This window comes from Manis pentadactyla, chromosome 1 (assembly GCF_030020395.1).
Source record: "Manis pentadactyla isolate mManPen7 chromosome 1, mManPen7.hap1, whole genome shotgun sequence".
Lineage (NCBI taxonomy): Eukaryota > Metazoa > Chordata > Mammalia > Pholidota > Manidae > Manis > Manis pentadactyla.
Genome location: NC_080019.1, coordinates 229,454,030 through 229,464,785, shown reverse-complemented (window position 1 = coordinate 229,464,785; position 10,756 = coordinate 229,454,030). Strand labels below are relative to the sequence as shown.

At 43.2% G+C, this 10,756-nt stretch overlaps 1 protein-coding gene across 4 annotated transcripts; it reads left to right on the top strand.

Annotated features, from left to right (window-relative positions):
* The first annotated feature begins 472 nt into the window (after nt 1-472).
* KCTD6 (potassium channel tetramerization domain containing 6) lies at nt 473-10,034 on the top strand. Of its 4 annotated transcripts, none has more exons than XM_036878590.2 (3): nt 473-652; nt 7,089-7,158; nt 8,627-10,034. In XM_036878590.2, the coding sequence occupies exons 2-3, from the start codon at nt 7,132-7,134 to the stop codon at nt 9,311-9,313; spliced, it is 714 nt and encodes a 237-aa protein (XP_036734485.1). In that variant the 5' UTR covers nt 473-652; nt 7,089-7,131; the 3' UTR covers nt 9,314-10,034. The 4 variants fall into 4 exon arrangements, with proteins under 4 accessions (XP_036734485.1, XP_036734480.1, XP_057364187.1 ...); XM_036878585.2 differs by lacking the exon at nt 473-652 and adding an exon at nt 4,442-4,574; XM_057508204.1 differs by lacking the exon at nt 473-652 and adding an exon at nt 4,476-4,574 and having other exon boundaries at nt 5,537-7,158.
* The last annotated feature ends 722 nt before the right edge of the window (nt 10,035-10,756 follow it).

Here is a 10,756-nt window from a genome sequence, read left to right as displayed (position 1 = left end):
GATCTTTGGTCAGCGCGTCTGAAGCAGAGTCCGCCTCTCCTTATTCTCCATCTAATTCTTCTAATCATGTACCTCTCAACACTTACGATCAAAACTTGTCATTATTTTGCCGATTGGCTGTTTCCCTGGATCTTGTCTGTTTTCTCCTCCCACTAGGAAGCCCCCTTTGTCTGGTGAGCTCTGGGCCCCCAGGCCTGGCACCTGGTCAGGGGCCCATACCTGTTCCTGAAATGACAAGAGAAAACAGCTGCGGGGACCGAGGCCCGAGGACGCAGTGAAGCCTGCCCGGGGCGGGGCTGATCCCAAACCGAGGGCGGGCTCGGGGCGGGGCTTCGGGGCGGGGCTGGGGCTCCGGGGCGGGGCTCCAGGCCCCGGCGGGGGCTGCGCTCCTCCCCGCCCTTTCCGCCGCCCGGCCTGCTGGCCTCCCGCCCCCGCCGACGATAGGGGGCGCCCGCGCCCGCGGCACCGCCCCTCTGCTGGGGAGGCGCCGCCCGCGCCGACGACTAGAGCCGCAACTCCGGGCGCGGGCTCAGTTGTCCCCTCTGCTGCCGCCGCCGCTGGCGCGGGCTCGCTCATCCTCGCCCTCGCGCTCGCGCCCCTGGCCGCCGGCGTCTCCCGGCCCGGCCGCCGCCGCCGCCGCCGCCACAGCGCAGTGAGTGGGGGCGGGCCCGGGGCCCGGGGCTCCGAAGGGCCGGGCGCAGGGAGGAGCCCGCGCGGAGCGGCCCGGGAGCGGGCTGAGGGGAGCGCGGGCGGTGGCGGGGCCGCGCCGAGGGGAGCGCGGGCAGCCGGGACGGCGCTCCCCGGGACTGCCGCGACCGGGTGGCCTGGCTTGGGCGAGGGCTCCGGGGCCCGCCTGGCGCGGCCGTGCGCCTTCGGCGGCCCGGGGTCGGGGCTTCGGTGCGTGCCCGCCGCCGGGGCCCGGAGCATCTCCGGTCCCACGCCAGGGCCGGTTCGGGGTGGGGGCACCTCGCCCGCGGGCAACCGCGAGGCACGGCCCGGACGGGTCACCTCGAGGTTTGCTCCAAAATGATTGTTGCTGCGGGTGGCGCTAATTAGCCACCGTTTGCCCCAATTTAAAGCCAGAGTCAGGTCTTCTGAGCTCAGTCTTGGGGGTTTTTCTGCCCCAGGGAGACACTGACTGCAGCTGAGTTCTTTATGCTCAGATTTGTGTGTCCAGGCATTTTTAACGCTTGATGTCAGAGGTGATAAGTGGCCGTGGTCCTGGGGAGCCCCTGCAGCACCTGCTGGGCTGACGGTGGTGGAGGCTGTATCTGGGGTGGAACGGAAGAAACGAAACGGAGATCCTGTGTGGATATTCTGCTGAAGTTATGTTACTGTTCAAATATACCAATTCTGAAACAAGTTGGTAACCCAATATTAGGAGTTTTGTGATAGAAGAGGTTTGAGTAGCAAAGACACCCGGCTGACCTGGTTTTGGCTAAGAATGTTTGGGGTAGTCTAACTGTCGCTTGCCATTTCCCCTTGGCATATTCATTTTCTTGCTGTCACAAATGCGCAAGTACACGAACGATCCCAGGATAGGAAAGAAGTCAGGGGACAGCATTTAGCACAGGCCTGAGCCCAAGACTGAGACGTTTTCAAATGGCAAATATGTAGCTAGGAGAAGGAAAATCTCTTTACGTGCAGGGTTGATACTTTCAGAGAACTTGCTCTTCGGTTGAGAACTGTCAGTTCATACTAATACTTCATTTTGTGGAATGCCTAGGTATTAGGGAGTGAGTGGTCAGGACGGCCATAGATGCCATTCCTAAGGCTTGCGTGAGATGAATTTTCATAAATCATATTTTAACCAAAGCATTACCACATAAAGGAATCTTAGGGTGAATCCTTCTGTGAATCCTGCAGTGTGTTTTGGATTTTCCTCTTTGGAGTCAGTTTGAAACAGTTTGCACATATTTATTTGGATTCAGCTTTACCTTGGAGATAACCCTGAGTCATGCAATAGGGAAGTTCCTTCTGGGACCAAGAGCTCCGACGTCTGGTGGTCTCTATAGAAGCCAAATGCTCCCCCTTCACTTGTAGTTCTCTCTTCTGGAGCTCTGGGGAAAGGAGAGTTTGGGGAGATGGGAAGCAAATTAAGAGGCCTTCTCTTCCATATTTCCCCTGTCTTCATACCAGTGCTTAAAATGACTTGCGTTCAAACTATCAAGTTTCTCAATTTACTGCAGAAATTTGGTTTACGCTATTGCCTAACAAATTTCAATATTAGCTATTGAAAAACTAATATTTTCACATTTGTTTTAATACTTACCAGTTTACAAATTCATTGTCTCGCTTACCCCCCCCCCCTTTTCTGAAAGGAGAAGCTGGGCATAAAGAGTGATTTGCTCAGGGTTTCATAATTAGTAATGGAGCAGAACTGGGATACAAATCCTCACTGGTAACCAGTTCTCTTTCCTCTGCACATGCCCAGTTGTGACTTCAGAACCGAACTCCAGATGTGTGATGTTATAGGCCAGTTGCCTTTGTGTTGTGCCTAAGTGGTATCATTGCTTTTGGGGAGTGGTATTAATCCCGTTTTATCTTGTGGGAACTGAGGATAAGCGGAATTTTATGATTCTGCGACTGTTTATAACCACTCTTTAGTATTAAGGTCACATTTCACCCTGGAGTGCCTTCCTTCTAGACTGCATGGAGAGAAGAGAGAGACACAAGAATTAGTGTTAGGAAAAAACAATCCATTTCTGCCTTGCTATGGTTAAGGATACCCCAACATCATAATCACAATGTCCTTGTGTGCCTGGCTACTTTTTTGCCAACCTGTATGTGAATGTTAGCCCAGAAGACTCCTTTAGATGTCGCTGAACTAGCTTCTATAAAAAGTATTTCACTTTCAAACTCCCACATTTCAAGAACAGAGACGTTCAGTACAAAGGTCATTTTGAAGGTATGTATAGATGGAATTTATTGAATCTTCTATTCTGAATGCCAGACACAAAGATTTCAGTAGAAAAGCATTTTAAAAGGGCTACCTGAAAACTTTGGGAAGGCAGCAGTTACAGGTTTATATTATTTATTCAAGTGTGGAGGTGTGAATTGCAATGTATAGATTGTTTTTAGAGAAGTAGGACTTTACCCTGGAGAATTCTTACTTTTAGATTGTATCAGAAATGATAAACCCACAGTATTTGTGTTAATTAGTTCATCATAACCACAAAGCTTGTAATTGCAATTCTGCATTGTGAGGGGAATGGCTTTTCAGGGATTCTTAGGTTACTCTCTGAGTTACTAGTTGAATTTTGCATTTTTCAGATTTACTGCTTTAGAAAATTCTTAGCACTTTGTTTTAAGGCTTTTATAAACACTTTAGTATGTTTTCCTTAACTAAATTAACTACTAACATTTTAATGTCAGAATTTATCCGTTAGTCATAATTAACCTTTGAAGCATTGAAAGTAGGTGAATTTTTTCAGTACTCTATATTCTTTAGGAATGGTCAGCGGTTTCCACAAGAATTTTATTTGCGTCAAAGATGAGATCTTTTCAGATGAACTGATTCTCAAGGGTCAGAAGACTTTCTTTGAACTTGTAGTTGTTTGTGCTTAGTTGCATTTACTGTTGTTTGAAACGATCTTTAAGGAAATTTAACTTCAAAGGAAAATTCTTTTCATTGTTATCCTCATAATCTCCATTCCTGGCAGATTTTCTGGAATACTAGATTCCTCTTTGTCTTCATCAAGTAAAACAGGTCCATTTGATGCCCATTCAAGATCTTCCTTCTGCTGCCTGCTCTGTGGTCATCTAACTTCTCGTTAAGCCTTCCGCCGGAGACTGTGCCAGAAGGCAGAGAAGATGAGAAGCAAATGAATCATTCTCTAATTGTTAGCAGCTCTGGAAAATGATTTAGCAGAAGAGATGGAAGCTACCGGAAATTCTTCTGGATTATGTTTATTTCATTCATCCGCATTGTCTCTGAGACATTCCTAACAGTCACCAATTCAGAGGCTATTGGGTGACCAGGAATCTTCCCTTTTTTTGGTTTGCTTCTCGCTATATTTAAGCATCTCCACAGAGGATGTTTAGAAGTAAGGAGTAGCGATAAATTTTGAACTCATCAACATTATCTTTTTCCCTTACAGCTTTTTCGTGAACAGCTTGATTTCTTGGGAGTTTAGTCATTGGTATTGGAAGTGACTAAGAGTAACTTGTTTTTACTTTGATGTGTCTCAGACACAAATGTAGGGGTGCTTTTGGGTGCTTTATAAGAAACATGGGCTTATATAGAGTCCCATAATTGCTTTCCTGAATTATTAAACTTGAGATTTCATTACATCTTTGTACCAGAAGAGAACCTTGGCTTTTTCTGTGGAACAGATTCAGACTCATCATCTGATGTTCTTTTTATGATTTTTCAAGAAGTTACCTTGTTTTAGTCAAGAAAGAAGAAAAAAGAATTATTAGTGCACAGACCTTGTGTTAACAGCTGCGCCACTGATGATGTCGGGGTTTGGCCCTGTCTGTAGTCTCCCATTTCTCATTCACCCAAGTCAGATGTTCATGGATTAGAGTTCTTTACTTCCCTGAAGACAGGACAGCAGCCTTCAGTCACACTAGTGAGTACATTCTTGCTGTTTTGCCTCATGAATTTTCACAAACCCATTCTGACTGGCCACTGATATTGAGTTGCTGTCAAATTTGTAACTCAATCCCTGCCAGGTGTAGAGGGTTAATAGGTGGCTATTGGGGCAGGTTTCAAGTTAGTTCTTTCAATTTCTTGTTTCTTGGATTCTGCTCTTCTGATTCCTACCCAAGGTTTATGGAGACATCTAGACTAGGAGTTAGAAAACCTAAGTTCTTAGTTAAATTTCACGCTGTGGGGTCTTGAGCAAGTCACATCTGCTGTTTCTCTATTTTGCATCTGTAAAATGGGGACAGCAGTTTAGGCAGTGTTCATTGTATCAGGAATGTTGTGGGCGGGGAGAGTCTCCCTTTTTACTTAAGTTGCTTATTCTAGAATCCCTTCTCAGGTTGTCCTAATGTTCCTGCAGAGGTCTGCTGAGCAAGCTCTTCCGTTTTCCCATTGGGGTTACTCTTGCTCTCTTCCCTCAGGCCTCTGCTAGTCCATGTGTTATAAAGCCCCTTTGAATTCTGTTCTATGCAGCTGTTGGCCTGTAGCCTTTCTTCATAGATTGAAAGCTCTGTGAGGGCAAGGATTGCACCTTTCCTATTTCTCTGTATCCACGTTGCACAACAGGCTTCTCCCCCTGCCCAGGTGGTCTGCAAGAAATGTTGGTTGACTGAATTATTTTTGAGGCTGTCAGGAATGAGTGCTTTGGTGATGCAAAGATGCTAAAAAGGAGCATATTATCAGAACGTTTGGATGACTGGCCTCTTAAATTGCTCCGTTACTGATCTGTTTTATCAGTAACTGAATGAGATGCTCATAATACAAATTGGTAAAGCCTGTTTCTGGCTCTGTTTATTTCAAATACTGTTTAGGTGGGATGAGTGGGAGGAATGAAAGGTTGTCACAACAGCCCTGAATTTGACATTTGTTCCATTTCTCACCCTGTAGCATGTGGTGGCCTGTCTATATCCGACTGCTGAGTGTGGAGAATAAAAACTGACTGCTCGGTGTCTGGTCCACATTTCAATTTGTTTTGCTTTGAAGAATTTGCAAGGTGGAGAAATAGACGCTTCAGGCTCCAATTTCAACCCATGCTGTGCTATGCAAATGTTCCCTACATGCCTGAGTGACCTTTTTGAGAAAGAGCCTTTGTGATCTAATGTAGCCAGGGCCTGTTCTGGGAATAGTGTGCCAGATTCCTCTAAAAGTGGGCAAAGAGAATCTGTTCAGGGACCATATAAAAAAAACAATGCTCTTCCTGGATAATAAGTCCTCATTTCTCACCATCTCTTGCCAGTACTTTTGGAATTTGCTCTGCAGTTTGCTTTGGAGAATAATGTGTGTGCGGGGCTGACTAAGGCCGTTCAGTGGTTGGAAACCTGTCTAAGTGCTGTGGAATTGTAGGTGAGACTAAATGCAAACTGGAATAATTAGTTTCTGGGTATTAACGTCCTCAGGCTGGTTCTCCCTAAGTGCCCTCTGAGAGACTCTAAAAACAGATTTTTTTTTTAGTAAGGTATTATTGATATACACTCTTATGAATGTTTCACATGAAAAACAACGTGGTTACTACATTCACCCATATTATCAAGTCCCCCCACACACCCCAATGCAGTCACTGTCCATCAGTGTAGTAAGATGCCACAGATTCACTGTTTGTCTTCTCTGTGCTACACTGTCTTCCCTGTGACCCCCCACACCATGTGTACTAAACATAATGCCCCTCAATCACCTTCTCCCTCCCTCCCCTCCCATCCCACCCACCCTTCCCCTTTGGTAACCGCTAGTCCCTTCTTGGGGTCTGTGAGTCTGCTGCTGTCTAAAACAGATTTTTAATGTTCTTTTTGCCCCAAATTGTGCTTGAATGACTTGGCATTTAAATTGTTTTCTATTCGTTTTGATTATTCTACAAAATAAAATGCATTGGTATTGAAAGTGTCATTAGTGTTTTTATGTTATAAAAGAAATACCATTCTGATGAATTTCTCTTGCAAAGTGATACTGGTGTCTTGAGGGTTTATGGCTTTTAATGTCTTCCTGAGATGTTTGGTCTGTACAGTTGAAATGCTGTTGAAGAATTTTCTCTTTCTTCCTTTCTCTTAAGTGACTTTTTTGATAAGGATCATCATAGTTTTGTATCATGAAAGTTGTAGAGTTAGTCACTGTGTACTCTAACAGAAATTCCAAACATTGAATTTTCAGAGAACATAAGTAGAATCTGAATGATTGGTTTCCTCACTGGTCTCTTCCACCTCCTTTAAGTTTGGGAAAATTCATCTGTTAAGGTGGTCAGTCTCTTAGGCACACATGGGTAGGATAGAGGACCCGCAGAAGGCCCTGGAGGAATGCTTTCTTCCCAGATCTTTGCCTCATAGCCACCTTTAGTAGAGCGACTGTGAGCAGTTTTCTGGTGCTTGGCCTGCTCTGTTGGGTGGAAGAACCTTTCTTACCTGTTTTCATAGTCATATGTGCTATCACATGTCTTTTTCTCCTTCCCAAGTTTTCCCTGGAACCCGGGCTCCCCGAGACCAGCGCTGGAGCAGATGGATAATGGAGACTGGGGCTATATGGTAAGAGGCTTTTGCAGATGCATCTTGCAGGCTGGCAAATTATTTGTGTGTGTCTTTCTCCCTCTTATGTATTCTTAGGTATGCTACATCTTTTAAGAATGAAAATGTTAAATTGGCATAGCCCCCTGCCCCTAATTTATATTAGATGTATTTTGGGGGTATTTTTCTTTTGTTTGAGTGTTATGTAAGCAAACTCAATCAATATGGACTGTCTAAGTAACTGTTTATAATCACTTGAGAGCATGATTTTTGGTCTTTAAAGTATGTTGCTCTTAAAGTCTTCTTTTGTACAATAGTGACTATTAAAGGGTCTGTCTAGTGGGGAACCATACAGAGGACACTATCGGTGGTCGGGAGGTTAATGGCTCAGAAGGTGCTCCTTGTACCACTTACACTTTTTTGTGTGTGCATGTGTTTTCCTATTTTTCTTTTCCTTTGGTAAGAAGTATTTTATTTAACTAGCACCAAAGTCTGTCTGTCTGTATTTTTTCCTTAAATGTAATTCCTAAAATTGAAGGTATGTATTTAGGGAAGCTTGCTTTTCAAAATTAAAGGCCAGATTGCAACATTAATGTTACATAAGTGAATAACTATCAGATTTTGAAATTTGAGAGCTGCTGTTAGCCTTTGGGTAAGTGAGGTTGTACTGATTACACTTTATGTTTCAGTATTTGGCACTGTTATTTTCATGAAAAAGTTATGAAGATTAGTTCTGCACAAATTTTTATTTTTAAAATAAATTTCCCAGTTTGTTCCCCTTTTATGAGGGGGATAAAATGAAAGCAATATTGCAAGTAGATGTCTTGTAGTATCAAATCATTTTTTGTTCTATTTTATGTTGAATTAAGAAAAACAAAGGTTTCTTTTTTTTTTTTTTTCACAAATCTTAAGTTTATTTTAGATGAATTTCAACAAATACATCTGCATGACCCAAACTCCTATTAGGACCCAGAAACTTTCCTCGTGTCCCTTCCCAGCCAATCCCGCCACCCCTCCCAATTCTTTTTTTTTTTTTTTTATTGAAGGGTAGTTGACACACAGTATTACATTAGTTTCAGGTGTACAACACAGTGATTCAACATTTATATACATGATAATTCTAGGTCAAAGATTTCTTTTTTTAAATCAGAAAACTTTAGTGAAGGTTTTTCTCTTCCCATAGTATATATTCTGACCTGAAAACTCTCTGGCTACTGGGCCTGAAATTAAATGGCTTTGAAAGTCATGCCCTCCTTTCTTAGTGTAAGGCTTTAAAGGTGGGATTTTTGCTTTTTTCCAATTGAAAGCAGCTGTCGGATCCCTTCATCTGGGTGGGTTTATAGCTGAAAGTAACACTCTTTTGTATATAGGATGGCTAAATACCTTCTGGCCAGAAGGAGAGTTTTGCTTGGTTTGTCACCATTTTCTTAATTTGTCAGTTAGGAATTAAAGCATTTCAGATGACTGATCATTTTTTGAAAAATTGCAGATGACTGACCCAGTCACGTTAAATGTAGGTGGACACTTGTACACAACGTCTCTCACCACATTGACACGCTACCCGGACTCCATGCTCGGGGCCATGTTTGGAGGGGACTTCCCCACCGCCCGAGACCCTCAAGGCAATTACTTCATTGATCGGGATGGACCTCTTTTCCGATACGTCCTCAACTTCTTAAGAACTTCAGAGTTGACCTTGCCCCTGGATTTTAAGGAATTTGATCTGCTTCGGAAAGAAGCAGATTTTTATCAGATTGAGCCCTTGATTCAGTGTCTCAATGACCCTAAACCTTTGTATCCCATGGATACTTTTGAAGAAGTCGTGGAGTTATCTAGCACTCGGAAGCTTTCTAAGTACTCCAATCCAGTAGCTGTGATCATAACCCAACTAACCATCACCACCAAGGTCCACTCCTTACTAGAAGGTATCTCAAACTATTTTACCAAGTGGAATAAGCACATGATGGACACCAGAGATTGCCAGGTGTCCTTTACTTTCGGACCCTGTGATTATCACCAGGAAGTTTCTCTCCGGGTGCACCTGATGGAGTACATTACGAAGCAAGGCTTCACGATCCGCAACACCCGCGTGCATCACATGAGTGAGCGGGCCAATGAGAACACAGTGGAGCACAACTGGACTTTCTGCAGGCTGGCCCGGAAGACGGACGACTGACCTCCAGCCCCAGAGAGACCCCTGGAAGCCGACTGACTCTCCAGGACATGGAAGAGACTGATTATGATTTTTTTAAAATCACAGTGTGGAATTTTTTTTTTTTAATATTTGTATATTTATTTGAAGGCACTGAGGACCAGAAGGAAGTTTTGTGCTTTAGCAGATTCTTCTATGTTTTGTTCCCTTACCCTGAGGATGCATGTGCCTGTTCAGAACCTCCAGATACCTTTTTTATAAAAAGAAGTCTGAAAATCATTGTGGTATATAATCTACTATTAACAGAGCTTTTTTTATTACAGTGCTAAAATGATTTCTGATTTAATGGTCCCTAACTTAACTAGAAGGCTAAAAAATGCAGGAATGAACGAATAAGAGTACTCATGATGCCTTTGAGAGAAATCAGAACATCATGTAGGGTGACCTAGTTTCCGAACCAATAAGCAGTATTGTAATATTAAAGGAAAACTGTTCCAATCATTTAAATGTACTTGTTAAGTACTGCTTTTTACAGTTATGACAACTGTTTCTCTCTATGCATATAAATCAAGCAACCAAATATCTGTAGCCATGGAAATGTCTGACTAGAAATATTTATATTGGGTTCTGAATACAAAATGTCCTTGCGGTAGAAATCTTACTTCTTATGCCTGGTGCAGTATAATTCCTAAGTGTACTGTCTACCAGAAAAAAAAGAAACTAATAAAAAATGCAATGTGAAAAATAGGTCTGTATTTATTGATTCCTGTTACTTAAGAGGGAAAGTCATGTGCCATGTCTGAAGTATGCACTGTTTGGTTTATGTCCCATTTATGCACTGCCTTTAGCACATTTGTATTTGATTCAAGAGGACTCAGTTGGACCTTAGGATGCAATTTATAGAACTCCACCATGTCGTTGCAGTAGGAAAAATGGAGTTATTAATTTTGTCTGAGAGAGTGCATATTTGAACTGTGAACATACAGTTTGACAAATTTTTTTCAAATAGGACTTATGCTGAAGATTACAGTTTTCTTCAATAAGCCACCATTGTCATAGCTCTGAATATGGCCCTTAATCGAGCTTTGTGTTGAGCACAGGGACAAACTGACTCTTCTACCACTTTATTCTCATATGTTATGGTGACCCACAAATGTATCCTGTTATTAAAGTGAAGTTTATTTCTGAGGAGCAGCAATGAACTTCAGTGAATGAAGATCTGGGGTAGGTGGAGATATGTATGCACTTCATTTCTCCGTAGTCTTATTTTGTGTAGTTCATCTGATTCTAGTTCTTGGAAGTTACTCACAGGAAGGATTGTGTTAACTACAGTGAGACTCCCTACTTTGCTAGAACATCTTATGAAAGAAGGTCATATAACTTCTTCCCTGTTTTCTGAGGGAATAGTGGAGCTCTGAGGCTGTGTGTGCAGGCTTGGGCACTCCCTTACTCCTCTCTAGAAGATGC